We start from the raw sequence: 24,871 nt of genomic DNA on the forward strand, positions 1-24,871 counted from the left end.
TTTAGCATCAAATTGAGAATCTAATTTGAGCAGAATGCTATTTTATTATTTAACATTTGTGACTGAAACTTTCAAGAACAGTCTGTTTGTCTGCTTGCAAAGTATTGAGTGTTTATTTCAGGTTGAAGTTGAGCGTGCACACCAGAGCAGATCCATGATTGTTTGTTGTGTGAATGATGTGTGTCAAACTGGGAAATTCCACCAATAAGTGTCTGACAAAAAGCTAACCTTAACACCCACGCACCTCGACCATGCAGATTATAAAATATTTTGACATTGCAAATAAAATGGGAAGTATAGGACATTTTAAACACTTCTTCAGAGATCTCAGAGAAGACGTTACACTATACCCATTCATAAGTGCAGACCTATATCTGTGTGTCCAACAGGCGATATTATTTATCTAATCTCTATACATGAAGACACTAAAGAACTCACTTTAGCTTCATGTATGTATTCGGTATTTGATCAAATATTTGATATTCAGAAAATATTTTTCACTGATCTAAATATATACATCACACAACCAGTGAGTAACTTTGACTCTTCAATTATGTACAATGAGCAAGTCTCATGAATCATCACGCCAAAAAACAGTTGCCAGGTGGGATTTGTTTAACGCGCGGGACTTAAGGATTAAATATTGACATTGTCGTGTTTCGTAAATATCGACGTCTCCTAACTGGACAGTTATAAACACCTGCGTCTGGCCGCGTCGCTACCTCAGTCCGGGGCCCAGGTTTGCACGCAGACTCCCGCTCGCAGCTGTCCAGATGTTGACTGCATGCTGCAAACTAGAGAGCTGGCCAGATTGTAACGGAGGGCGATTGTTGCAGAACACAGAGCTGCCGCGTTTCCCGCATCCCCTGCTCGGCCACGTCGTCTGTCGGCAGCTGAGCGGGCATCTGTTTGCGCCGCCGTGAAGTGCGGCAATCACGGCCAGCAGCGCCGCGGCAGGGTGGTGCGAGTCGGAGCCGTCCGAGCAAGTGTTTTCTGTCTCGTAACTATAACGACCCCAATGCCACCTCACATGTGTGTAACTGCTGTCCCGCCCACACACGGAAACATAAGTCCTCCGCATGGCCGCGAACTGACAGTGCAACAGCTCCCTTCACTGAGCGAACAGCCGGCGCTACACAGAGTAACCAGCCCTGACAACTAACCACAACAGCTACAGCAGTCTCTACCGACAGGCCTGCCGCACACCTAATTTACATGAAAATAGTAATATTGCTTATGAATTATTTTTGGTCTTGATTGGTTATGTAGCTCATGAGAGCAGAATTGGAAATACTGATCAGGTGTCCCCCAGTGACCCGAGCATCATGGACCACCGCTGCTCCTCCACCCTGGCTCTCGCCGTGACCCTCTGGCTGCTGCCCCTGCTCGTGTCCAGTGCGGTAAGTGACCGTCTCTCGCTCTGTCCCTGGAGGGAAGACGGCATTTGATGTTGGGTCTTCTCTTGTGCTGCTTCGTGTTTTCTGCTGTGCAACTCACTCTGGTTAAAAACAAAGCATGCAAATAATAATAGGCATCAGAAACTCTTGTTATTTATTATCATCATCACTTTTTTCCATTGCCTACTTCTGCATTTTTGTATCAGTACAAAAATACTGTTTTACTGTAATGCAATGTCTTTAAGCAGATGCAATTGATAGATTCATTATAGCAGCCATTCTTACTAGTATTATTAGTATTTGCAGAGAGAACCCTTGACCTCTGTGCTCCGTGCAGGTTTTATTCCAAATATTGCACTTTACTGAGCCTCAGCCTAACCCATTGAACCTAAAAATGTATTTATTTGATCACAATTTGTTAAAGCGCTCTTTTTGCATGAAAGAAAAAGAGAAGCATCCCCCCAGCCCCCATTCCAGTGCTGAACGTATCTGACGGGGCTGTTGCAGGACTGTGCTCTTATTATCAAAAGAGTGGCGATGCTGGGCACATGTAGCTGCCAGACTCTCATTCATTCATTCGACACCGCCCCTCCCCCTGCCCCTCTCTCTCTCTCTCTCTCTCTCTCTCTCTCTCTCTCTGCTCTCCTCTCGAGTTGTGGTGAGACCGTGGCATTCTCCCAGCCTCCGCCGGCTGGGCTGCAGCACCACGGGGCTTCACTTACTGTAAAGCAGCTCAGGTGAATTCACCTGGAAATTCTTGCCCTGGCTGCTGTGCAGGGCTGCTTCCGGTCTGAACCCGTCTGTCCCTGCAGTGGTTGTGATTATACAAGGAAGCAGAGCTAAAGGTACAGGAAAGCAGCGCAGTGTGGTTACCATACCTTGTGAGAAAGCAGCGTTGCACTTCAGTAGCGTCTCTCTCGCTGCACCGCTGTGAACTTCCCCTAGATCCTCCTGGGGTTAATCTATCATAGAAACTTCAGCGGAGGAGGATTTTTGTTTATTGCCTTGTTTTATTGATGAACATTTAACATCGTGGATCAATTGCTTCTTAATTCTTAATTTAAAGTGATTGTTTTGTTTGATATCAGACTCTCCCATGACTCTGCAAGCCAGTGGAGACATTATTGTTGACAAGATGTCAATTTGATGTAGCAGAAGTCAGCAAGCAGGTCGTGAGTAGAGAGCAAGCAGTGATTCACTGGGCTGTGGACTTCCTGCAAGGCGCATCGAGATGTTGCTGACTTATTGACCAGCTCGCTCTCACAGTGAAGGCTAGCGAGGTGTCCAGCGGTTAGCAAGATAAAAAGTAAAAGTATAAAAGTGTTTGATCAGAGATGCTTCTAGGAAGAAAGTTGAGAGAAATTCCCCTGAAGAAGTAAATGTCAGTTGTGTGTGAACTATGAGTAAAACAATGTATACTGAGTGCATTATCTTTCAGACTCATTAAATAAACCACTTCTTATTTTTAGAATGCACAGGACTGACAACAATCAAAACCCTTTGTTGTTGTTTCTGCTGCTACTGTTTTTCCCCTTTCACACTTTTTTTCTTCATTACAGTAGAAGGGAATTTTTCATGTTATGTTTGAAATGAAGTAATTAATCATTAGTTGGTGCGATGAACTAAACTTTCTCCTAAGTAGATTGCTTGCTTCCGTGCATTTTAGTGCTACATGGATTATATCTTTATCATACGACCATGTTTACAGTAAAGGACCTACTTAGTTGAAACCACTTTGTCCTGGCTTTGCTGTGGTAACACATTGGAAAGACTACAGTCAAATGCAGATGTGGTCTCTTAAAAGGCTGAACCCATATTGACGATTCACCTCAAGGGATTTAAAGTTGATGCACTCAATATTAATCTTAGGAAGAATGTTTTGCTCGGTTTCTCTAGGATGTTTTGTAGCTTGCAAAGACATTTCTCCGACACAAGCCTTCTCTGCAGGGGCTGGGAAACTACATGGACCACAAATCCCAACAGCCATTTCCATTGGCCGGACATATCTTGTGCACTTCGAAGATCGGCGGAGGGGGGGGGCATGAAATCCAAATCAAAACAAAGCATATGTTTCTGGTTTTCTTTTAGTTTTTAAAGTGGTGTATGAAATTAAATTTGCCATGTACTTCCCCTCCTTGCAAAATAGAAGAGAAGCACAATCATTGTGATTAAAACTGGCTTGTGAAACTCTGTAGGAGGCTGCAGTACAGAGATTACTGGCACGCCATACAGAGGGAAAACGAGAGTCCAAGGAGCCCAGAGGCACTATAGCCTCGGTGACAATGGCATCCGTCTGAACCGCTACACAGCTCGGTTTTGTCATGACAGGCGTTCGCTCAGAATAGACTCGGCTTCATCTCTGGAAGCACACTGTGGAGAGGGTGCTTCTACCCAGCCACGGTGTTGCTGTGTCTTTATTTCTACAGAAAGCTCTGACACATAAAAAGTGTTAATCATTCTGGGGAAATCTGTTGGTTTTACTGTTCTTCTCGACACCCCTGGTCAGTGCATTTAGTTCTGATCACAGGTCTGACTCAGGCACGGTGGGTGGTTGTGAGATTTGCATATCATTTTGGAATGGAAATGTGGCTTACTTCTTATCACCTATGGTTTTGCCAGGTCCCCCCCCGGTCAGTATGTGGCAACATTTCAGTGAAGTGAGCATGCAACCGTGTGATGTGGCAACACAGGTTTGTAGCCTGCTGGGGATATATTACCAAATACCATGGGACAGAGAGGAAAAAGTTTAAGCAAAAAATCAATGCACAAAATATATTGTATTTGCAAAATGAGAGATGTGTTGTCGTGCCGAAGATGGACCCATGAAATGTGCAGAGAACGTTACTGTGCAACAATCTGAGAATATGAATGTTATATCCAGGGTCATATGTTTCTGCAGCAAGGTTAGGGTCAGGGTTAGAGATGATCGTCAAATAGAGTTTAACTAAATGCAATTTGAAGGTATCTCAAGTGTACTTTTATTCTGGCAGCTAAAGTTGTCTGGTTTGGTCCCACCTCTGGGTTATCAGATGTCTCTTATGGCACTTTGGTGTTTGTTGAGAAATGAAAGCTTCATTATCTTGCAAACTGCGGTCTGCTGTAGCCTTGAACTTACTAGATCAAGCTGGTGTCTCTCACTCGACTTCAGGTTAGTTCGTTTTTTGGCTGCTGTTCAGGATAACTGCAAAGAGGATCTCTGTGGGCTACGTGCGGTGCCGAACCTGTTCCTGTGGGTTTTTATAGTCCTTGCTGTGATTGCCTGAATCCCTTTTTAAAAAGTAAAATATCCCCAAAACATTTTAACTGAATAGATGTGTGACATTAGGAACGGGCGCTCGAATTCTTCCAGCATGGGAAGATCCTTCTCTTGCAGATAATGCATTTGAGATGCATCATTCGACCTACTGTCACTGCAGTCTGAGCTCGAGTCCAGGCTGAAGGTTTTCTTTGTGGGGAAACTGGATTTGAGTCAGGCTTCCCGAGAGCACAGAGCCCGTCAGCCCACACACCAATCTCAAAACCAGGCCTGGTGCGTGTCAGAAGACTGTGGTTCCTACCAGGGGACTGCACCATCGCACAGCTGAGAAGATCTACCACATCTGTGTCAATGCTGCAACTAATAACTGTTTCAACTGGCAGCCACACTAGATCCCTACGGAAAAGAATCGATTTGATACGAGTCTGGAGTGGCCGTTGTGAGCATTCAGATTCCCGTGCTGTGAGGATAGTCTTATTGCCCTTTAAGCTTTTAGACAAACAAATCTCGAACTGCTTAGCATTTGCTGCCTCCTGAATGAAACCACGATTAGAAACAATATAGGAAACCCAGACGGGTTTAAATAACACCCAACTCGGTTGATTGCACCACATATCCCTTCCGAACGCATAACCCAATTCTGTACTTGTGCCCTTAATAGTTTAAATAGATTTCCACTCATAATACGATTTCAGTCCTGACTCAGACCACATATTCCCACACTCCTACTTAGTGCACATTTTGACCAGGCACTTCTGGTAAGCATTTATACGTAGAGGCCTAAAAAATTTAGTAAAAATAAATAACCTATATAGATATAGGACTGTATTTTCCACCGTGGGCTTGTCATCTACTGAAAGTAATTTGATGGTGAGTTTTCTCTCAGCCACAATACTGTTTCACTCCACTGCAATGGGTGCCCTGTCCTCGTTCCCATTGTAGCACATCTGTATCCTGACTGATACTCAGAGGTACCAAGGTGTGGCAGCCGATGAAAAGACTGGTTTCATCCCACCCAACAGTTTCTATTCAGATCGCCCATATTTGCTCAGACGTCCTCAGACTTTATTTCGGGCAGGGTGTGGTGGAGGTGACTGATGCAACTTAGGCTAGGGTAGCTCAGTCTCAGTTCTAGGAATGATATTTCCACCCTTGAAGGGTAATGTAGCTCAAGTCAGCCCCTTGAATGACTGGCAGGGTTAACTGGTAAATGGAAACAGCAGCTCCCAACCCCACTGACTCAGCAGTACAGAACTGTCAAGTGCGAAATAAGTCATGGTACTTATCTCCATCAACCTCAAGGCTTTTAACAGGAATTACCAATCAGCCAGCATCTAGAGGTTAGCGCGAGCCTCTTTCTAGAGTCTGTCTAGAGTCGAGTCGTCCTGCTCCTGTCCTGGCGTTTCTGTAGGGTTTGGGCCTACACCTAAAAACTTTACAATGGTGATTGTTGTCCCAGTCCTTCCCATAGTGCTCTGTGGCCGGTGCTCACAAATTTATGGAGGACAGCTACCAGATCTGAAAAGCAAACGTTCTCGCCTGCTCTCTGCGCTCTGAGTAATATCTTGCACTGCGTAATTCTGCAACGGCCTGCTGCTGTATATGCACTGCTTTCCAGTCAAGCAGTAATGCTGTTTCCTGGCAGGTGTTTACAGATGCACCGAGGCCCAGATTAAAATAAATACAACAGATAAACACACTCAGGAAGTCCCTTTGACCCACATGCTATTTTTATTAATGACGGCTGACACAGAAGAAAGAAAAGAAACAAATGACTTGGGCTTTCCCACTTGGTTGGATTTCCAGCATGTGTATTAAATAATAAACATCCTCTGAGGTGGCTTCCCTTTTCTAGTCCAGGAATCATGTCTCTTCTGACAGGAATGTCTGGAGAAGGTTTCAGGTGAAGAGCAGAATTGCACAACCTTCAGTGTTTATGGGAGATCTCGGGGAATGTATTGGTTGCCAGGCATGGCTGGCGCTGCGCTCCTCGGGCCGTGGGAGTGGGAGCTGTGGAGAGAGAGCTGGCTGGACCACATGTGGGATTTTGTGAAATCAGAATGAGCCACATTGACTCGGGGAAGCCAAATAAAGACAAAATAATGTCTTAGACTTACAGAGGTGCACTGACTTTGAGTTTGTGAGATTTCCCTCTGTGGATTTTATTTTTTAAATGTTTATCTTGTACTTTGTTAGTCAGTGTGATTAACAACGTGATTTTAAAATAAGAGAGGCACTGAAAAAAGTGATGTGTAAATGATTACCAAAAGACCAGCATTTCCCAAAAGCATTGGTAAGCATAGACCATATTCCAGACCATATTAATTATGCTCTCTTTCTTTCATGACAGAAGCCTTTATGACTTATAGTCTGAGTTTACACAAGGAGCATTTTAAGCATTGCAAAAGTGCAGTAGTGCAATCAATACAAAACACAAGTGCAGAATTAATACAGTCGCACAACAAAGCCATGAACAACATTTCAACACCCCCTGCAGTGTCGGAAGTAACACGCTCTTCTCCGGCTCACACAGCGACGTGGATGTCGAATGCCTGCCGTGTCGGATGCCCGCTTTGGCCCGTGTTCTGAATAAGAGATTTGAAACCTGCACTCCTTTAGGCTCCCAGGCTTCTGGTGGTGGTTTGTGTTGTGCACGTGTCACAGTCACCTGCGCAAAGCGTGTCATGACTAATGAGTTTGGGGGACCTAGCTCGGTAGTAGTAAATCTGCGGTGGTTTCAGACCGGAACGCCCCCCGCCCCCCGCCCCCCGCCCCCGCTGGGTTTCTGATCAGTCTCTGGACGGCAGAGCAATCCCACCAGTGATGAAGTGCTTCCGTTTTTTCACACATGAGAAACTACAGTTCTGCGCTGTGTGTGTGAAGGGGGATAGGCGGGGGGGACTAGCCCTCACATGTGGTTGTGTTGTATTTGTAGTTCTTGCAGTGCAGAGCCAAAGTCACCCACATCAATGTGAAGTGTCGCTCAAAGCTTCTTGTTCTTTCTGGTTTTCGCACATTCGCATTGTGTTGCAGCTGCTGTGTCCTTTAATGCGCAATTCTGCACTCCCTTTCACCTGCTGCACTTTCATTGGCCTCCAAAACATTTCCCACCACTTTCCTTTCAGTTTTGATATTGGGGGTTGCGGGGGCACGATGGTCTCTGTGTGGAGTGGGCCTGCTTTCCCTGTGGCTGATGCCTTTATTAATAATATTAATATAAATGTTATACATACAGCATGCAAACATTATTGTACTCTAAAGTATCAGGACAACAGAAAGGAAAGAAAACAATCCACTAACTGCTCACTATGCTTTCAATAGTGGTATGACTGCTTCAGTGCTGAGATGTGACTTCTTGTGTGAGGTTTGTGTAAGCAGGAGCCCCAGCAAACGTGTTTAATTGGGACAACGCTATACAAGGCCGTAGTTTCGGTTCTGACAAAAACAACGCAAGCAAACTGCTGGTAGAAGTTGATCGCCCCACACATTTCTCTGTATCACTGTCTACGCATTTAATCGGTCCATTGGAATTATCGAGCACAATTCTGTATTCCATAAAGTATATTTGGATATTTTTGGTTCCCCTTTAACCTAAAACTTTTCATTTCCTCTGTTTATATGAATATGCTTTTTCTCTGTCTGGAATGTTATTGTCATCAATTTAATTTGAGTGTATGATCTGACCATGTTTTGACGCCAATCCCCAGGAGTCTACAAAACTGTGTGGCCATATTTGAGTTCACTTCACAACCATGTTTCCATTTTGTGTGACGCACATGACACAAGACCTGAAGTGGATGACTGGGTACAAACCTCAACCTGAGCTGTGCGGGCACGTGGCATGCTCACAGACGGTCTGTCTTCACACCTCTTCCCACAGCTAACGGAAAACAACACGACTAACGAGCGAGGGGCACCATCTCCCAGGAGAGATCGGCTCCATGGGATTGACTGATCAGTGTCCAGCACGTTAACCAAACCCATCCCAAGGAGAACTAGATGCTGTTGTGTTAGTGGCTCACTTCTTTGTAGTGTTTTGTAGTGGTGGTTATGTTTGGATTGCTCAATTCAGGTTTATCAGTCTAAGGATTCTGAGTACAGTCTGTCAAATACATTCAGACACATGAGTCATGCTTCCTCTGACTGTAGCCTCGGCTCGGCAGAGGGGAGTTAAAAAGGCCACCTCAGATCCTGTACATCGGCCAGGATGTCCCGTCTAGATCTCATCTCTAGCGCTCAGCTCACAGCACTTTCATTTGTTGCCAAAGGAATTCTCAGAATCCAAACTTGACAGGATCAGCATTTTTGTTCTGTTCCTCCTCCTGTGCAATGAACCTAGTGATCGTACGCTGATAATGATCTGTGATTATGTTAGATGTATGTTTTGCAGAGCTCAGAGAGGATTAACCACAGGCGTTAGACTGATGTCACAGTTCTGGCGAGCGTCGAAAACAAGGGTATTTAAACGCAGAAGGATGAGTGATGCCCTCTCTCCATCCCAGAAACAGCAGGATGAATCTCAAAGGACTGTTATCCATCCACCCAGCATCCAAAATGAGGAATGATTGAAAAACAAACGAGAAACTGCTTTCTCTCATTGCATTCTTAGTCCTTATGACATGTTTTCCACTTGTTGTAAAAAGGGTGTCTGAAGTGTGGGAGAATTGTGCCATGGTTGTAACTACTTTTTTTCTTCTTCATCCCCTTTTCCCTGCTCTCCCTCACCTCTCCTGTTCCCCTGCCTCTCCCTCCTTCTTTGTTCTGTGTTCACTCCTTTCAGCCCAAATCTGGTGATTGTACAAACACTACCACCCATTATTACAACGTACAGAGAAAGAGCTGCTGCCGATGGTGTCAACAAGGTAACTCTCCTCCTCTTCTTCCTCCTCCTCCTCCTCCGCTCTCCTTGTTTTTCTTCCCCGTCTCCGTCATACCTTTTTAAGTCCAGCAATGTATCAAATCACTCCATTACGCAGAGCCAATTCGCACTAAAAGGCAGTAGAAGTCATGCTCCGAAAAGGGTTTTCAGCCAGCCAAAGGTTTTCGTTCCGAAACTCCCCTCTCTGTGTCTGAGCGAGAGGGAGCAGCTGACAGAGATGAGGGCTGGAGATTGGGGCCCAGGGCTCTCTGAACTCTCTGAGGGTTTCAGGTGAGTAAAGCGACGCTGGCAGGAGGGACCTTCCCCACATGGGCCTGGAAGGAAATGTTCCATTTGCGAAATCTGAAACCGAGTGAGCAAAAAAAAAACTCCAGAGTTTCAGTCCGTACCTTCGATGCAAATACAAACCACAGGGACGATGGAGTCAGTAGAGAGACACACACACACACACACACACAGATATGTCAGTGACTCCTCCCCTAATCATCACAGACGTCTTCTCATGTTCACGTGCTTGGAGCCAGAATCTGCTGGGGTTTTTGTACCGTTCACATTCATTCTCCCTCCGATGCACCGTCACTGAAGAGCAGGCCTCCCCGCTTCTATGATTTATAAGCACTTGTTGGAATTTCTTGGCACTCTTTCGGAGAAGGAGTAGACAAGAGAGGACTGTGTGTTTTTAAATGGGGCAACCCTCGGGGGTGGGGGGAGCGCTCTGAATTGAAAGTAAATCATCCTTAACTTTAGTCTGAACCTGAACACGCCCGTGAGGTTTAACTAAAGCCGGGTGTTCCTCAAAGCTCGTGCATCGTTTTGTCGCGGCCGAGACAGTAAAATTGCCCACCTTGTCCTATTCGAGCCCTGCTTCTCTCGGCTGCAGAAGGACCCAAAACAAAGCATGACTGATGGAAAGTGTTTTGGAACAAAACCTTCATGATCTGCCATAAGGTATTTGCCTATGACAGGAAGCCGTGGGCTCCTCCACTCGAAGCAAGCCTGTTGCTCTGCGCCTTTTATGCCACTGGAAAAATCCCTACATGCACTGGGGCCCCTACCACTCACAGGAGAGCCACAACTGCTCAGGGGCCACTTCACCGACCAGCAGTTACCCTTTCTGAGCGTCTTTGTTTACCCAATCACCCCCAGCGATAACCCTTATCTAGTACGGTAAGGCAGCTCCATTGCTGTGATGCCACTGTCACTACACCCCACCCCCTGCCATGTGCTGAACGATTGTACTGCCATTAGAGTCCGTTTTGGTTGGCGCTGCCGGCGTTGTTGTCCCCGTCGTCCTGGGGGAGGCTTGTGCAATCAGAGTGAGGCCTGAAGCGGGAAGAGGTCCTGCCCACGTGTTCGGAGATGGATGGTGCAACATCCAGCTTGCCCTGGAGGACAAGAAGCAGGAGGTGGTTCACTGCTCCCCTTGGGTCGCCCGTCCATCCTGCTGTGTCCGAGCTGCGGCTGTGAACTTCCTCCTCTCACTTCCTTACTGTGCTTTCTGAGAATTCTCTCTGGAGGCTGTTTGTTTTGGCGCCCTGTGGGACTTACCATGGCCTTTAGCCTGAGCAGAAGTGACCTGGGCCTGGTGATGTGGTTTGCAAGAAGGGAATGATGTGAATAAACGGGAAGAAGCCAGGGGGTGGGTTCTCCTCGTGTCTCCCGGCAGTCACCCCCAGAGGTGGGCGGGAGAGGTGACCTACACTGCACACAATGGCTCTGTTTCACGCTCGGCTCAGGGGAATTCATGATATGTAGATGGGACCTACAGTGAAAGCAACCACTTCCTTCTGTTGTGGCCCTTCGTGGCCGAGCACCTGTTCTGACTAACCGTCCCCCTCCCAGACACTTGGCGCTCCGGAGCTCGAAAGTGTGCCAGAGGCCCCAGATATGGCCAGTGCAAGCATCCCATGCTGGGAACCTGTGTGATGCTCGGACAGAAAGGCAGACATTGACAGAAGTGTCTCTGAGCCGTGGGGATGCTGACGCCCTCTTGGGGTCAAGGACGGCACTGCGAACCCGAGATGAACTGTCAGTCTGCCAAGCAGCAAGTGCGTCCCTGAGCTGGAGTGCGGTCGGAGAGGGTTCAGTGGTCTTAATTTAACCAGGGGAACAAAACGCATGAAGGTGCTTGAACGAGTTCATGCAAAGTGTGGGCAGTCATGTACAAACAAACCCGATCAAACAGACTGTGTCATCAGCGCAATTCTGTAAACATACTGTGGGTGTAAGCAATCAGCAGCACAACCTATTATTACTGTTGTTGTTATTGTTAACAATAGTATAAACAATAATACTTAATTAGTGCCTTTTGTACATCTTTATTTAAACCTCTCCCATCTCATATCTATTAGTTATAAGAGTATCTCTATTGCTTCGATATGAATTGCACACACTGATTCATTATTATTCCTGATCGTTATGGTTGTTGTTGTTGTTAGACACCTACATCCAAGGTGACTTGCATGTTTATTCGAACGCTAACATACACAACGTGCCAAGGGGTAACGACATCACAATGCAAATGTATCGGACTCCTCCTCTGTGCGCAGGTTATTACCCCAGCAACGCCGCGTCCTGTGCCCAGGACGTCTCGCGGGACTGCACTCCCTGTGCGCAGGATACCTTCTGGACGATCCGGCGTGGTGTGCCAGTGTGTGAGCGCTGCACCGAGCGCTGCTCTGGTGAGTCTGTCTCTCCCTGCTGGGGAGCAATGTGTATCGCAGGCTCACAGCCCCAGACTGCCTTATTTATTTGTTTTGAACTGGACTGGCGCTGTACAGTACATCGCAATAGGGAGTACAGTTGTGTGATTGACACACCCCAGAGATGCTGTATATAGCCATACCGCTTTACATGAAAATAAAAATATCTCATAGATTTATATCTCCATGTGCATATTTGGAAGAAACCTCCTTTTTTAAAAAGTCTTTTGAGTGTCCGTTGAACAGAGAGACGAGGCAGGACACAGACCTGTCAATTGGCCCCTCGGCCTCCATTATTTCTGCTGAATGTGTCCTTGTGTTGCTGCTCCTGCGCCCTGTTGACCCGTGTGTGTCTGTGTGCAGGTGACCAGGTGCAGGTGAGAAACTGTACCCTCTTCGACCGCGTGTGCCAGTGCCGCAGCGGCTTCTTCTGTGCCACCCCGGCGCAGAACACCTGCAGGAGATGCCAGCGACACAAGACCTGCCCGCCGGGCCAGGGAGCGGTACGGCAAGGTGAGGGGGTGCCAGGACACACCGCGTCACAGTCTCCCATCCATCCACTCACCCATCAATCTATACATCCACCCACCCATCAATCAAATCATTTTCCATCCAGCCCATCCCAGGAAACGACAGAGGGTTGCATTCGATGTCCAGAACTGTAGGAGAGGAGAAAGGGATGCATACATGTGCTGCTTTGTATTGATCTAGACTGAACGGCGCTTTCCAAACACCCGAACGCTTAAGACATTATTCTCCTCGACCAGCCTCTCTGCCTGGACACTTGAGCAGCGGCCAATACAGCGGGTTTAATCCACTGTATAAAAGCGAGTGTGCTTGCCTTGGTTGCGTGAGTGGGTCCATTTGACGCTCAGACTGCATTGTACACAATGTGGGATTACACCTGCATTATTTTTACACAGGAAACGCCACCCAGGACACCCAGTGCAAGTCCTGCCCCGCTGGAACCTTCTCCAACATCTCTTCAGCCAGCCAGCCCTGCCTCCCGCACACCGAGTGAGTCCTTTTTCACACAGCGGCCCGATACACTGCTTACTCCTTTTGAGAAGACCTCCACAATGAGGCAGAAATGTGCTTTTTAAAGAGTCTGCCCTGGTGAACTGACCATTGTACTTGTAATATGCTTTCGATGGGGTGGTGCCGTAGTCTTGTGTGCGTGTGAGTGGACGGGGCTGTGACTGTCCGTGCCGTTGCAGCTGCGCAGCTCTGGGAAGGACCGTGTTGGTGAATGGCAGCCTGACTCGGGACAGCGTCTGCGCCCCCTTCGCCTCTGGTGAGTTTCCACCAGTTTGCCGTGACTGTGTCTCTGTCCGTGAACCAAGTGAGCCATTCCCGAACTCCGCGGCGCTCCGAAACCATCACAAGGAGGAGGCAACGTCCACGCAGCTGCCTGCAGTAACTGCTGCTGTCCATCAGAGGTCTCCCTTTATCAACCCTTCTGCTCAGACAGGTGCAAACTGTAAACTCTGCCTCCTCTCTCTCTCTCTCTCTCTCTCCTCCCTGCACTGCTTAGAACAAATACACTTATTATCTGGACAAATACAGGAATAAATTACAGTTTAAAACATGATTCACTTCACTCGAAATGAGAGAATAATCAGTTTCCCTGAATCGCCACCCTCTTTTTGTGGAAGTGAGTCAATCGAGTACTACAGATCTAAGCCTGTCCCTCCCTGAACATCCTGTGCCGACTGTGTTTCTATACCCAGCCGAGCAGCAGGGCCAGGGCACCTGTGCCCACATCGCGCCGGGAGAGGGTGAGTGTTCCAGGGGCTCCTTCTGCGCCAGCCCGGCGGAGAACACCTGCAGGATGTGCCAGAACCACACGGCCTGCACACCGGGCCAGGGGGTGGCACGGCCAGGTGAGAGGACACACCGCGCCACGATCTCCTCCCTTGCTTTCTCCTTTTCATCTGTCCTCCCGTCCTATTAGTCTTGTAAGGTTTGGCAATGCTCCGGCTGCTTTTAACCAGCTCCAGCTCCGGGGTGTGATGATGGGGGTCGGCCAAATCCACAAGTATGTTGTATTTATGATGGTTATGAGGAGCTATGAATAACCATATAATATAAGATTCCAGGTGTTTTCGTTTCTGAGATCTGAGACCCCCAAGTAGGCATCCAAAATATGCATTTCCAGGTCTTAACAGTGACTCAGGGTTCCCACGGTCATGGAAAAACCCAGAAAGGCAGGGAAAAAAAACATTGACCTGGAAAGTCAGGGGAAAAGGTCAAAAATGTTTTGAAGCTGGAAAGGTCAGGAGAAATATATGATTCATATTTCCAGAAACAAAAATCAAAACAAAACCTCAACATTAAGAGTTCCCCGGTTACCCCCTCCAACCAGATTTGAAGTTGGGTTGAGATCGGATGGTGCGAGCTATATTTACTGAAAACTGTATGAATTCTAGGAAATGAAATTGAATATGGGTGCCATCAGTTCATTTAATTTCTTGGAGATGATTATATTTCTACAAAATAATATTGCAGGAGTGCTTACCATATTTGTTTCTAACTATAAAATCAGTTTCATAACTCTGAGATGATGAGGGTGGAAATCCACTTTTCTGTGTTAATTTGACATGGGATGACCCACTTTCTGTACTGCTGAGGTAGTCTGGTAGGGTGGAGGTGGAGAGATTTAGTATTGGCATCGGTTCAGTAACATGCACCTGACATAGAACTACTAATGTTATTTTTGAGCATTAGTTTTGACTGAATATGTCAAACAGGGAAATATCTTGCAATATAGAAATTGTTTACGTTGAACTTTAATTTTTTTCCTGGAAAATAATGGAAATTATCCTGGAAAGTCATGGAAAATGGAGCCATGACTTGAGTGGGAGCCCTGTTGACTGATTTCATACTACTGTGACAGTTCTCAGAAAGGTCTGACTTCAGCTCCTGCTTTTAATGTTAGTACCAAAGGAGAGCTACACCATGAACATGTGCAGTCGTGGTCATTAAGTTATGGTGGTAGTATCAGCATTCAAAGATGGGATACAAATCTCAAAATGTATTTCTGGAAAATGGGCTCATAATGAAGGGAGCAGGTCGCTCACTCACAACATCTCCAAGAACAAGGCATGTGTCCTCTTTGAATAGAAATGCCATTTGGATACAGGGTTATTGGTGTAACACCCTGCAAAATTTCCTGAAAGCACTGCGAAGACTCCAAAGCTATTCATTTGTAAAGCTCATGACCACAAGTGATTTTAATTTCATTTGTAAGATATTTACCCACAACACACACAGTTTTAGCCTTTAAACCAGATGTGTCCCCCAAGGAGCCCCCTATAAAGCCCTCACTTTATTACCATCTCAGGTATGTTAAGGTTTCTATTAAAACAGGACACACTACTAACGTACCTTTTTTTAGAACTGTCACAACAGTAGTATGAAATCAGTCCATATTAAGACCTGAAAATGCATATTCTGGATCGCCACTGGGGGGCTCACAGATCTCAGAAACCAAAAACACCTGAAATCTTAACTTATATGGTTAATCATAGTTCCTCACTGTCACAACAGTAGTATGAAATCTATGTGGGGGCCAAACAGGCCATAATACTTTGGTTTGCATGCATACTATATTGGCTCACAACTTTGCATGCATACTACACTGCTCAAAATAATTAAGGGAACACTCCAAGTTCAGAAATCAATGTTAAGTGTTCCCTTAATTTTTTTGAGCAGTATATATTGGTTTGTGTGTTGCTTCTACCAAAATATGGATGGTCTTGATTTGATCAGTAGACTGTCTGGTTCCAGAATATGTTATATTGTCAATATTAGAGGCCGTAAATGTGCAGGTTGGGGGCTACAAAACAACATTTTCACGTCACAGAATGCTTCACATCGTTAGAAAGCTGAGAGTCTCAGCTTTCATGGGATATCAAACACTTAAACACCAAACAACACAACAGTGAAAAGTACATATGGGACCCTTTTGAGGGACCAGAGGGGTTTGTCAGCTTAAGGGGTTAAATTCTGTTAAACAAAATTTGTTTATTTGTTCTATGTTTTCATTTCAGAGCACATTGAGAGATAAAAATGCATACATTTCAATAAAAACTGGAAAAATATCTATGGAGACTGCATGGCTGTGCGCTTGATTTTATACGCCTGTCAGCAATGGCTGTGGCTTTAATCGTCCAGTCCACGAATTAGAAGGCGTGTCCACATTTTCGCCATGTAGAATTACAGTTAATTAAAAATAATGTGTTATGTACTAATGAGAATTGATCTTATTATATATCCCCCAACACACAACAATACCTATGAAGTCACAAGTCAGTCTTGTTTTGTGTTCAATGCCCTGCCCTGGCTGGGATCTGATTCTGAAGTGTGATCACACTGACTTTGCCCTGGCTCCTCTTTCAGGAAACGCCACCCATGACACCCTGTGTGAGCCGTGCCGCGCTGGGACCTTCTCCAATGTCTCCTCAGCCAGCCAGTCCTGCCAGCCACACACCGAGTGAGTACAGCCTGGCAGACGTGTGTGTGTGTGTGTGTGTGTGTGTGTGTGTGTGTGTGTGTGTGTGTGTGTGTGTGTGTGTACGGACCCTTGATGGTCTTCGAGTCGGTTTGTATGGTCGGCTCACCTGGGCCATATTAAAGTAAGCAAAGTGTGTCTGTAATGTGTGTGAGTCGGACAGGCAGCCTCAGAGTGCCTCAGTGCTGTCCACCTACCCCCTCTGCCACTGTGCGCTCACCCTGTCCATCAGTCCTTCACCTCGTGCGTGGCGCTGTTTCTCTGCTTCACTCTGTGACTCTTCGTGTTGTTTGAATTTTCTGTCAGTTGACCTACAACAAAGGCCTCAAAGGGCTGTCCGTGTTGTCATTGCAGCTGCGCAGCTCTGGGAAGGACCGTGTCGGTGAATGGGAGCCTGACTCAGGACCGTGTATGTGCCTCCCTTGCCCCCGGTGAGTTTCCACCCGCTTTCAGGTTTTAAAATCCCAAATAGGGGCCTGAGAGCGGAGTCACATTGTCAGAGCGCTTCTCTAATTGATCAAAAGGGACACGAATGTGTATAAACTCTCCCTCTCTCTCTCTTCCTCTCTTCCTCAAACCTCTGTTCCCTCTCTCTAGCCTCTCCCACCCCCCCGACCACTCTCCTGCCTCTCTCCACCACTAACCCACACCTCCCTACTGCCGTGACAGTGTCCGATGTGCCCAGCCTGAGTAGTCCGGTCTCAGACCGCTCGCTGGAGGGGAAGTACTCGGTCCTGCTGGTTTTCCTGCTGCCCTGCGTCCTGCTGGCCCTCGTGCTCTGCCTGCGCTCCTGCAAGGGCCGGCCCCTGAAGACCCTGCTGAAGGGGGACCCAGGTGAGACCGCAGGACGGGACCGTTGGCAAGGTGTGGGGGGAGCGTAGACATCGCCGCCCTGCTGTCAAAGTGTCAAAAGTGCAGGAATTCACAAGTGTGTGTTTTTTTTCAGGCAGTGACACTTTGATCCTGATTTTTTCGAAGTCAGTCAGTCAGAGATTTACAGATTTTTTTTTAAATTGTGTGTGTGTTTATTAGAACATGCTTAACCATTGTTAAATGGTTTAAAAAGCCTGCACGGATGATCTAGAACTGGAAAGCTTCTAAATATAATAAAAATACTAAATATATCCCCATTCATGCACAACTTTTATAAATATGCATCTAGACCTGTTCCTGAGACAACCCCTCACAAGACAGGTTCACACCGAAGACAGTGCATCTTCACATGACATCCACACGGGGGAGACATTTAAGCTCTTATGCATGTGCAGCGGTCGAAATGGAAATTTAAAAGTACCTTTATGGAGATAAACAAACAAACAAACAAACGGTTTCAGTAGTCCTGCAGCCCGTGTTAACCGTTTCACCTCTGAAAAAGAATAACAATTTTCATTTTCTATTTTCACTTCGGTTGCATTAAAAAAAAAAAACGTATGTGTATTTTTTTTTTTTTTTCCTTCAACGTATTGTACACGTATGTGCAGGAAGAAGGCGCTATGTGCCATAGAAACACAGCACTGCAATAGGAAGTGCCACACGTCACTATACAGTTTCTCTTTTGTGTTACAGCGATTTAATAGGGCTGCCGTTATTATTATTAATAATAATAATAATAATGTTAATAATATTATTATTATTAACGTAAAGCATACGTTTGGTATTTTTTGAGTAGTGCTGGTATGGCATACCATTGTATACTGGCCCATTTCGACCACTGTGTCTGTGTCAGTGTGTGTCTGTGTATTACTGTTGAGATTTCAGTTAGTGTAGCTCATAATCCCTTCAGAAAGTTAACTATTAGAAATGCTACTTAGAAGTTAAGCACCATTAATATGTGATAGTTGGCATCATTGTCTCCAGTGATACCCAGCATGCAGCAGTGAGGACAGAGGTTCTGGTTCTGCTCAGTTCAGCTCAGCAGCGAGACAGACATTGACATCCAGCGGGGACCAATTCACTGATCACCGTTTCTCTCTTCTTTTCTTTCAGCTCTGTTCCTCAACAAGAAGGTGAGTATCTGACTCCTCTGTGCTCAAAGCCACGGACGCACACACTTGACAAGCCCAGCACAAGCACAGAGTGCTTCTGTCACATTCGCAGACCACAAAACCCCACGTATGAGAAACAGACCATCAGCTGTTGCTCTAAGATCCCCATTGGGCGTCCACTACCCAGGTGAACAGGCAGGTTTCATTGGATCTCGGAGGAGGACGCTTCCTGTTCTCTCTCATCTCCGCGGTGTGGCGCGGCATGGCCTGGTGCCTTAGTGTTGGTAGATGCCCTGGGCTGATCATTTGAAAACCCCCAAACTGTCCCCAGCACAGCACCGCCACCCAGTTTATCCGTTGTATCCTTTGGGGGGCTGTGCTGTATGGAGTCGAGTGGCTGTTGGGATGGAGCGTTTAAACAAGATTACTTTAGGGGACATTTAAGTGAGTTCGCTGAACTGATTGATGTTCTGTACAGGGGCTTTCCCAGCACCCCGCCCGTCACTGCTGTTTCTTCTGCCCCGCTGTGTATAGGAAAGAAGAGGCGAGAGAGAGGAGGAGGGCACCGAAAGGTTGGCAATTCCAGAGCTGCAGGAGAGAGGCGCACAGGTGGAGGTGGAGCAGCTCCTGGGCAGCAGGGGGCCGGCGGGGAGCCCGGTGCCCGAGCTGGGGGGAGAGGGCTCTCACGGCAGCCTGCAGCAGGTCACCGTGGATCACAACGGAGGAGGGGAGAGCATCAACAACACCGTCGGTGAGCCCCCAGTAGTGCCGTGACACTCTGTGCGCCGGGGGAGCTTGGTGGGAAGGTCCAGCACTTAGGGGCCAGGGTGGAAAAGGAGTGGGAACGGGGGAGTGGGAGAGGAGAGGGGTGCATGGAGTCTTCTGGCGCAGGAAAACAGGTTTGGTCTACAGGGAGGGGAAGGAGAGATGAGTCTGTATGGAGCTCAGTGTGAACCGAGGCGAGCCAAACGATACGGGGAATACAGCGCTTTGAAGTGTTGCGAGAGGTTACGGGACAATGAGATGTTCTTGTGTTCCACCTTGTCCAGGACAATGGGTGTGCAGGTGAGGAGAGGGAAGCGTCTCGCCGGCAGTGTGTAATGGCACCGGTGTTTGCACTGTGGTCTGTTCATCAGAGATCTCTCGCTCTCGTGTTAAACAGGACCCACGTTTCCTCTGTTTCGAGTTCGTCTCTGATAAAATCTTTCTGTGTTCAACATCCTGTCTTCAGAGAGGCGGCCAAGACAAACTGAACGCTTTCACAGGGGGCGGAGGTCACATGGTGGCAGGGCGCAGACTAATTACTGTTAGCTTCTGAGCGACCAGATTAGGAGCGGGACATGTGTGAAAGCCATTAACTCTCCTCCAAACACACATGGTGTTTTAAGTGACTGCCCGGCTCAGTGAATCAGTCACTTGAAAAAGCTGGCTCGGTTCCCCTCTTGGTGAGCTTCCCAGTCATCCTCCTCATCGCTCAGAGCACGTGGGCCGAGACGCACGACTCACAGCCACTCTGCCCGTCGACAGCACTGCAAGGGCTGCTGGGAAGGATATCGCTGGGATCGTTGCCTGTGGTTAACATACATGATTTTAGCGGGTTGGTGTGGCAATGACCCCCTGATCTGGGAACGCTTCATCGACCACAGCCTTGGGAAATACCAGAGAGCGAAGATTACTCCCCATTTGACGGTTTAGTCATCTGAACTGAGCCGATTGTGCTTTTTGGTCTCACTTAACGTACTGTAAGTGTGAGCCTTGGGCCTCTTCTGAGGAGACTTGAGCAAGACGTTGGTTTCCTGGTAAACCTTGGATATAAATGGCGCAAAAATATACTTTCAATGAAACCGTATTCCTTTCATGAGATAAAATCTGTTACACTTCACCCCCTGTGTCCGCTGGGTTATATTTTCTGAAACAAAGGTCAGATCGCATTCATGTATATTTCAGTCAGCATTATTTACCATCGCGTAATGTTTTTTTATATTCGTTCACGCGTTTAAATGAGGCCTCGTATTTTGCAGTGTTCGGACAGTGAAATAAGATTCTTTATCGGTTGAAGGAAGGCAGCATTTTACTGCCAAGATCAAAGATTTCACCTCCTGAATTGCGTATCTGGCCGCACAGCTGGTATTCCCCCGTCCCGCCGTTGGAGACTGGGCCCTGTGCCGATGTCCCAGGAATGTTTACAGGGAGTGTTTCCTGTGTATCCCCACCTGTGCGTTTCAGGACGATTGTTCTGATACTCTTAACTCCTTTACGGCGTTCCTGCCCAGTTCGTCGTACACCCACCTTGATAAAATTCATAATTCGTTTGTAAATGTAAAATTCAATACCAAATAAATAGTATTTTACTAAAGACCTGATTTGTTTTTGTTCTTTAGGTTTATGATTTGTCTGGTGCATTGACCGTTATTCTTTCTTTAAATGCATTAGATTGTTTTGTTTGTTTTTGTTAACCATTAAGTTCTCAATGAACCAGATTGTTTTATTATTGATTTGAGTTTAGTTGAATATTCACTTTTTGCCACTTAATTTAGTTTAATGTAATTATTGTTTTAAGCACTAAATACTAAATCAGTATCTTAATGTTTTTTAGAAATGGATTTTATATATGCAATGTAATATACTCACACAATAAAACAGTATTTTACTAAAGACTTCTGTGTAGAGGAGCACTGATGAGTTGTTGCACATAATCTTGCTGGTTAATAATAGACAAACTAATACTTTGTCTGTGGAATCAGATCACTGTCTCAAACACTCGTATGTGTGTAAAATAAATCTGTATGTAGACTCGAAAAGAGTTTAAAATGCTGTGTATTCGTCTGCGTCGTAAGGGTACAAAACCCCCGAAAAGCATTTACGAACCGAATATAAATCAGGTGTTGCATTTGAACGACATTCGGTTTAAAAAGAGTAACATCAGAATTGCTTGAAATTATTTTAATTGGATTTGCATTAAATTGTGCATAACCATGAGCTCAACCTCCTCCTTAGCCAATTGGAAAACCAGGCTGGCCTGTTGATCTTAGTAGCGGGACTGGCCGTTGCACACAGATCGGCCAAACACTCGTTATAACAGAGAAATTGTTCAAAACCCAAATTAGTTTCAACTGCAAACGAAGGCCTAGTTCTTGGCTGGTGTTTTCCACTTTAATGAGGAGTAATAAAGGAGGCTGTGGCAAGAGCAACAGAAAAAAAACACTTAGTACAGCCTCGTTTTCAAGACAGAAAACAGGAGACACTTCTTCACACAGAGAGGCGTCACAATCTGAACAAACTCCCCAGCGATGTGGCTGAAGAGACAATTTGGGAACATTCAAAAACAGACTGGATAGGATCCTTGATCACTTGGTTATTAATGGACACCAAACGAGCACGATGGGGCGAATGGCCTCCTCTCGATTGGACACTTTCTTTTGTTCTTATGATTGTGTTTCCTTTAACTCCATTAGCACGACCTTCCCATTGCCAGAGTGCTCAAGCACAGCCACAGCCTGGGGAAACCCAGGAGAGCAGTGTGGGAGCAGGTTGAGGCTGTGAATCTCAGGTTGTTGTCTGTGCATGTTTGTGTTTTTACTAAACATTAATACGCACGTCTGTCTGTCTTTGCTTCTGCTCCCCAGGGTCGATATACATCTTCTCTCCGGGGACAGTGATTCTGGGCACCAGCAAACCCGGCTCGGACGCAGAGGAGAAGAAGGGCGAGAGCGTGGCGGCCGCGCCCGGCGAAGCCCCCGTCGCTTTCCCGCAGCAAGAGTCGCTGAAGACCCCTGAGAGCGAAGGCCCGTGGGACGCCTGGAGGGGAGGCGCGTCCCAAGGGTGCATACAGGAGGAGCAGGGCAAGGATCTGTGCTACCCCGTCCCGGCCACCAGCAAGTGAGACCGATGGGATGGGGGGTGGGCTTGAGAGCGTTTTGGGTTTTGTTTCGGGGAATTGCCGGGCTGCGCGGATAGATGGAGAGGAGGCACCAGAGATGGAAGTGGGAAAAAACTAAAGAATGCCTTCTCCATCCCCGCACTGCCTACTCCACCCCCTACCCCTCCAAAAAAACCCGAAGACCCCCCTGCACTTGACTGAGCTCGGCAGGCTAGAATACAGGGATTACTGCATCTCACACCCGACCCGCCGGTCCACCGGACAGACTGCGTGGGCTTGGGGGGCTTCCTTCTGATCTCCCGACCGTGGAGAGGTCGCGCCGCTCCTCTGATCTGGACTGGACTGAACCACCCCTTGTGGATTTCCTGACCTTTCCTCTGTTTGTATAAACTGTAACCGACCCACCGCGGGCGTGGGCTCCTCTCGCTGAGCACGCTATTTCCCCTCCGGCAGTCCAAGTGTCATTGTGTGTTTTGTCTGTCACGTGTTTCCTGGCTGCGCATTACAGCTCCTGTGCCGAGCTGTGGTTGAGGTGGGCTTTGCTACCTCAGTATGAAGATAAACTATTCACTGGGGGGCTGTGAAATACTGGGGTCACTCCTGAAGCCAGGAATACCAAGTTCTGTAGACTTAGACCTATTGTGTCCTCTATGTATATGTGTCTGTGTGTGTTTGTGTGTGTGTGTGTACATACACACAGAGCAGTGACCAATTGAGCCGTCTCAAACAAGTTAATGATCAATGTATAGGGACATGGACGAACACAGCCTCTCTTTGGCACAGTGTCCTGTATGAAAGATCTGTAAGGGCTGCGTATTTGACTTTTATAAAGCTCACAGATAATCCTCTATGGGAAGATGGAGGAAACATGCACTGAAAAGGATCGCTGTGACTAAAGGACGGCTCAGGGTGATGGAGGTTTTAAGACGGGAGGCTTGAGGGAGAAACCCACATTGGGAAGCCTGTGGCCGAATGGTATGTTGACATCGAGGCCCTGCACACAGACGAAACCAAACCAAAACAGCAGACGAACTCTTTGGACGTCAGTCTGCAGGGGGCCGTGGAAATGAGGCCTACAGATTGCACAGAGCGGGATCCCGGGCCGGATCTCCCCGGCCGGACACTGCTTACAGTGCAGTGAGAGCGGAAGTCACAAAGTCCGTGACCCCAGAGCACAGGTGTCGGGTCCGAGAGACAGTATTTTGTTCAGTATTTGCTCCTCTCCGGGCGCACTGAGCGGGCCGAACGCGCCGCTGGCTGGTGGACGTGCTGCATGTATTTTAACACACTTTTGGTTTTAGCTCGTGACGCCTGGAGAAGCTAACGGATCATGGTTCTCAGGGATTGATGGTTAGGCCCCTGCTGTCCTAATCTTTTCACTATGTTTCTTTTTGTATTATAATTTATTAATCGGGCTGGAGCAGGCCAAGGGGGCATTTTGCCAAGGGTGGTGTCTGTCGGGTTATAGTAACATTTCAACTCGGATCTGCTGAGCTCCGGACCCTGGGTCTTCACCTCGGGGTTTGAGGGCTTTTTATAACCTTAACATAGTTCTCAGGCCCTGAATGGGTCCCTCCAGCTGTTTGGAGAGTCTCAGGCTTGAACCTAAAAGCCCCAGCCGCCTTGAGCCACTCCTCAAACCCCTACTGTCAAAGTTCTGGCAGTACGGACCAGCGCCTACAGACTAGGGGAGTTTGACTGAATTCTACGCTGTATAAACGCAGGTAAAATGAACCAATAAATAAAATAAATTGATAATGATCACTTGTGCTTTCTCTGCTTCATTGTCATGTGTGTTCAGTGAGAACCCCCCCCCCCCTCACTGCACTAGAAACGTGATTCAAACGCCTGTTGGCTTTGGGCCTCCTGGGGAGATTTTCTGAGCAAGTGAGTCATTAATCGTGTGAATAGTGCAGAGACCAGGGTATGTTCTGGGCTTTTTGCTGTCAGTCTTCTTCACTCGTTCACTGGCTAGTAACCCCCTCCACCCAGAGCTGCTTTGCATGACAAGCGAGTCACCCAGCAGAGCTGAGAAAAGATGCTTCACAGAGAAAACTGCTCAGGTCCTCCTCTGAGTTTCCATTCAACACTGGTAGATGGTTGGTTCAGGTGGTTCACTGGGACGCCCCACGTTCCTCTGAATCCCAGTTCCACTCTCCTGCTCCCCTCGTGGGCTGCGGTGCGGAAACACATTCGTGCGGCTTTCCTAAATGAACTCGGAGGAAACGAGACCCGGTAGTCTGACATTTGAATACGCAC

At 47.1% G+C, this 24,871-nt stretch overlaps 1 protein-coding gene across 1 annotated transcript; it reads left to right on the plus strand.

The window, feature by feature from the left end:
• The first annotated feature begins 1,065 nt into the window (after positions 1 to 1,065).
• LOC136713544 (tumor necrosis factor receptor superfamily member 8) lies at positions 1,066 to 24,376 on the plus strand. The gene is made up of 13 exons (XM_066690662.1): positions 1,066 to 1,400; positions 9,434 to 9,515; positions 12,082 to 12,213; positions 12,598 to 12,747; positions 13,158 to 13,251; positions 13,452 to 13,528; positions 13,965 to 14,117; positions 16,636 to 16,729; positions 17,102 to 17,178; positions 17,345 to 17,581; positions 18,734 to 18,753; positions 19,267 to 19,483; positions 22,359 to 24,376. Exons 1-13 carry the CDS (start codon positions 1,326 to 1,328, stop codon positions 22,613 to 22,615), a joined length of 1,665 nt encoding a protein of 554 aa, XP_066546759.1. The 5' UTR covers positions 1,066 to 1,325; the 3' UTR covers positions 22,616 to 24,376.
• The last annotated feature ends 495 nt before the right edge of the window (positions 24,377 to 24,871 follow it).

This window comes from Amia ocellicauda, chromosome 18, assembly GCF_036373705.1.
Source record: "Amia ocellicauda isolate fAmiCal2 chromosome 18, fAmiCal2.hap1, whole genome shotgun sequence".
NCBI classification, from domain to species: Eukaryota; Metazoa; Chordata; class Actinopteri; order Amiiformes; family Amiidae; genus Amia; species Amia ocellicauda.

Bases quoted from the DNA above. Each gene is read 5' to 3' on its own strand.
- LOC136713544 (XM_066690662.1), top strand. From the start codon at position 1,326: ATGGACCACCGCTGCTCCTCCACCCTGGCTCTCGCCGTGACCCTCTGG. The intron at 9,516-12,081 runs GTAACTCTCCTC...CTCTGTGCGCAG, and splicing joins CTGCCGATGGTGTCAACAAG to GTTATTACCCCAGCAACGCC. The intron at 12,214-12,597 runs GTGAGTCTGTCT...GTCTGTGTGCAG, and splicing joins CTGCACCGAGCGCTGCTCTG to GTGACCAGGTGCAGGTGAGA.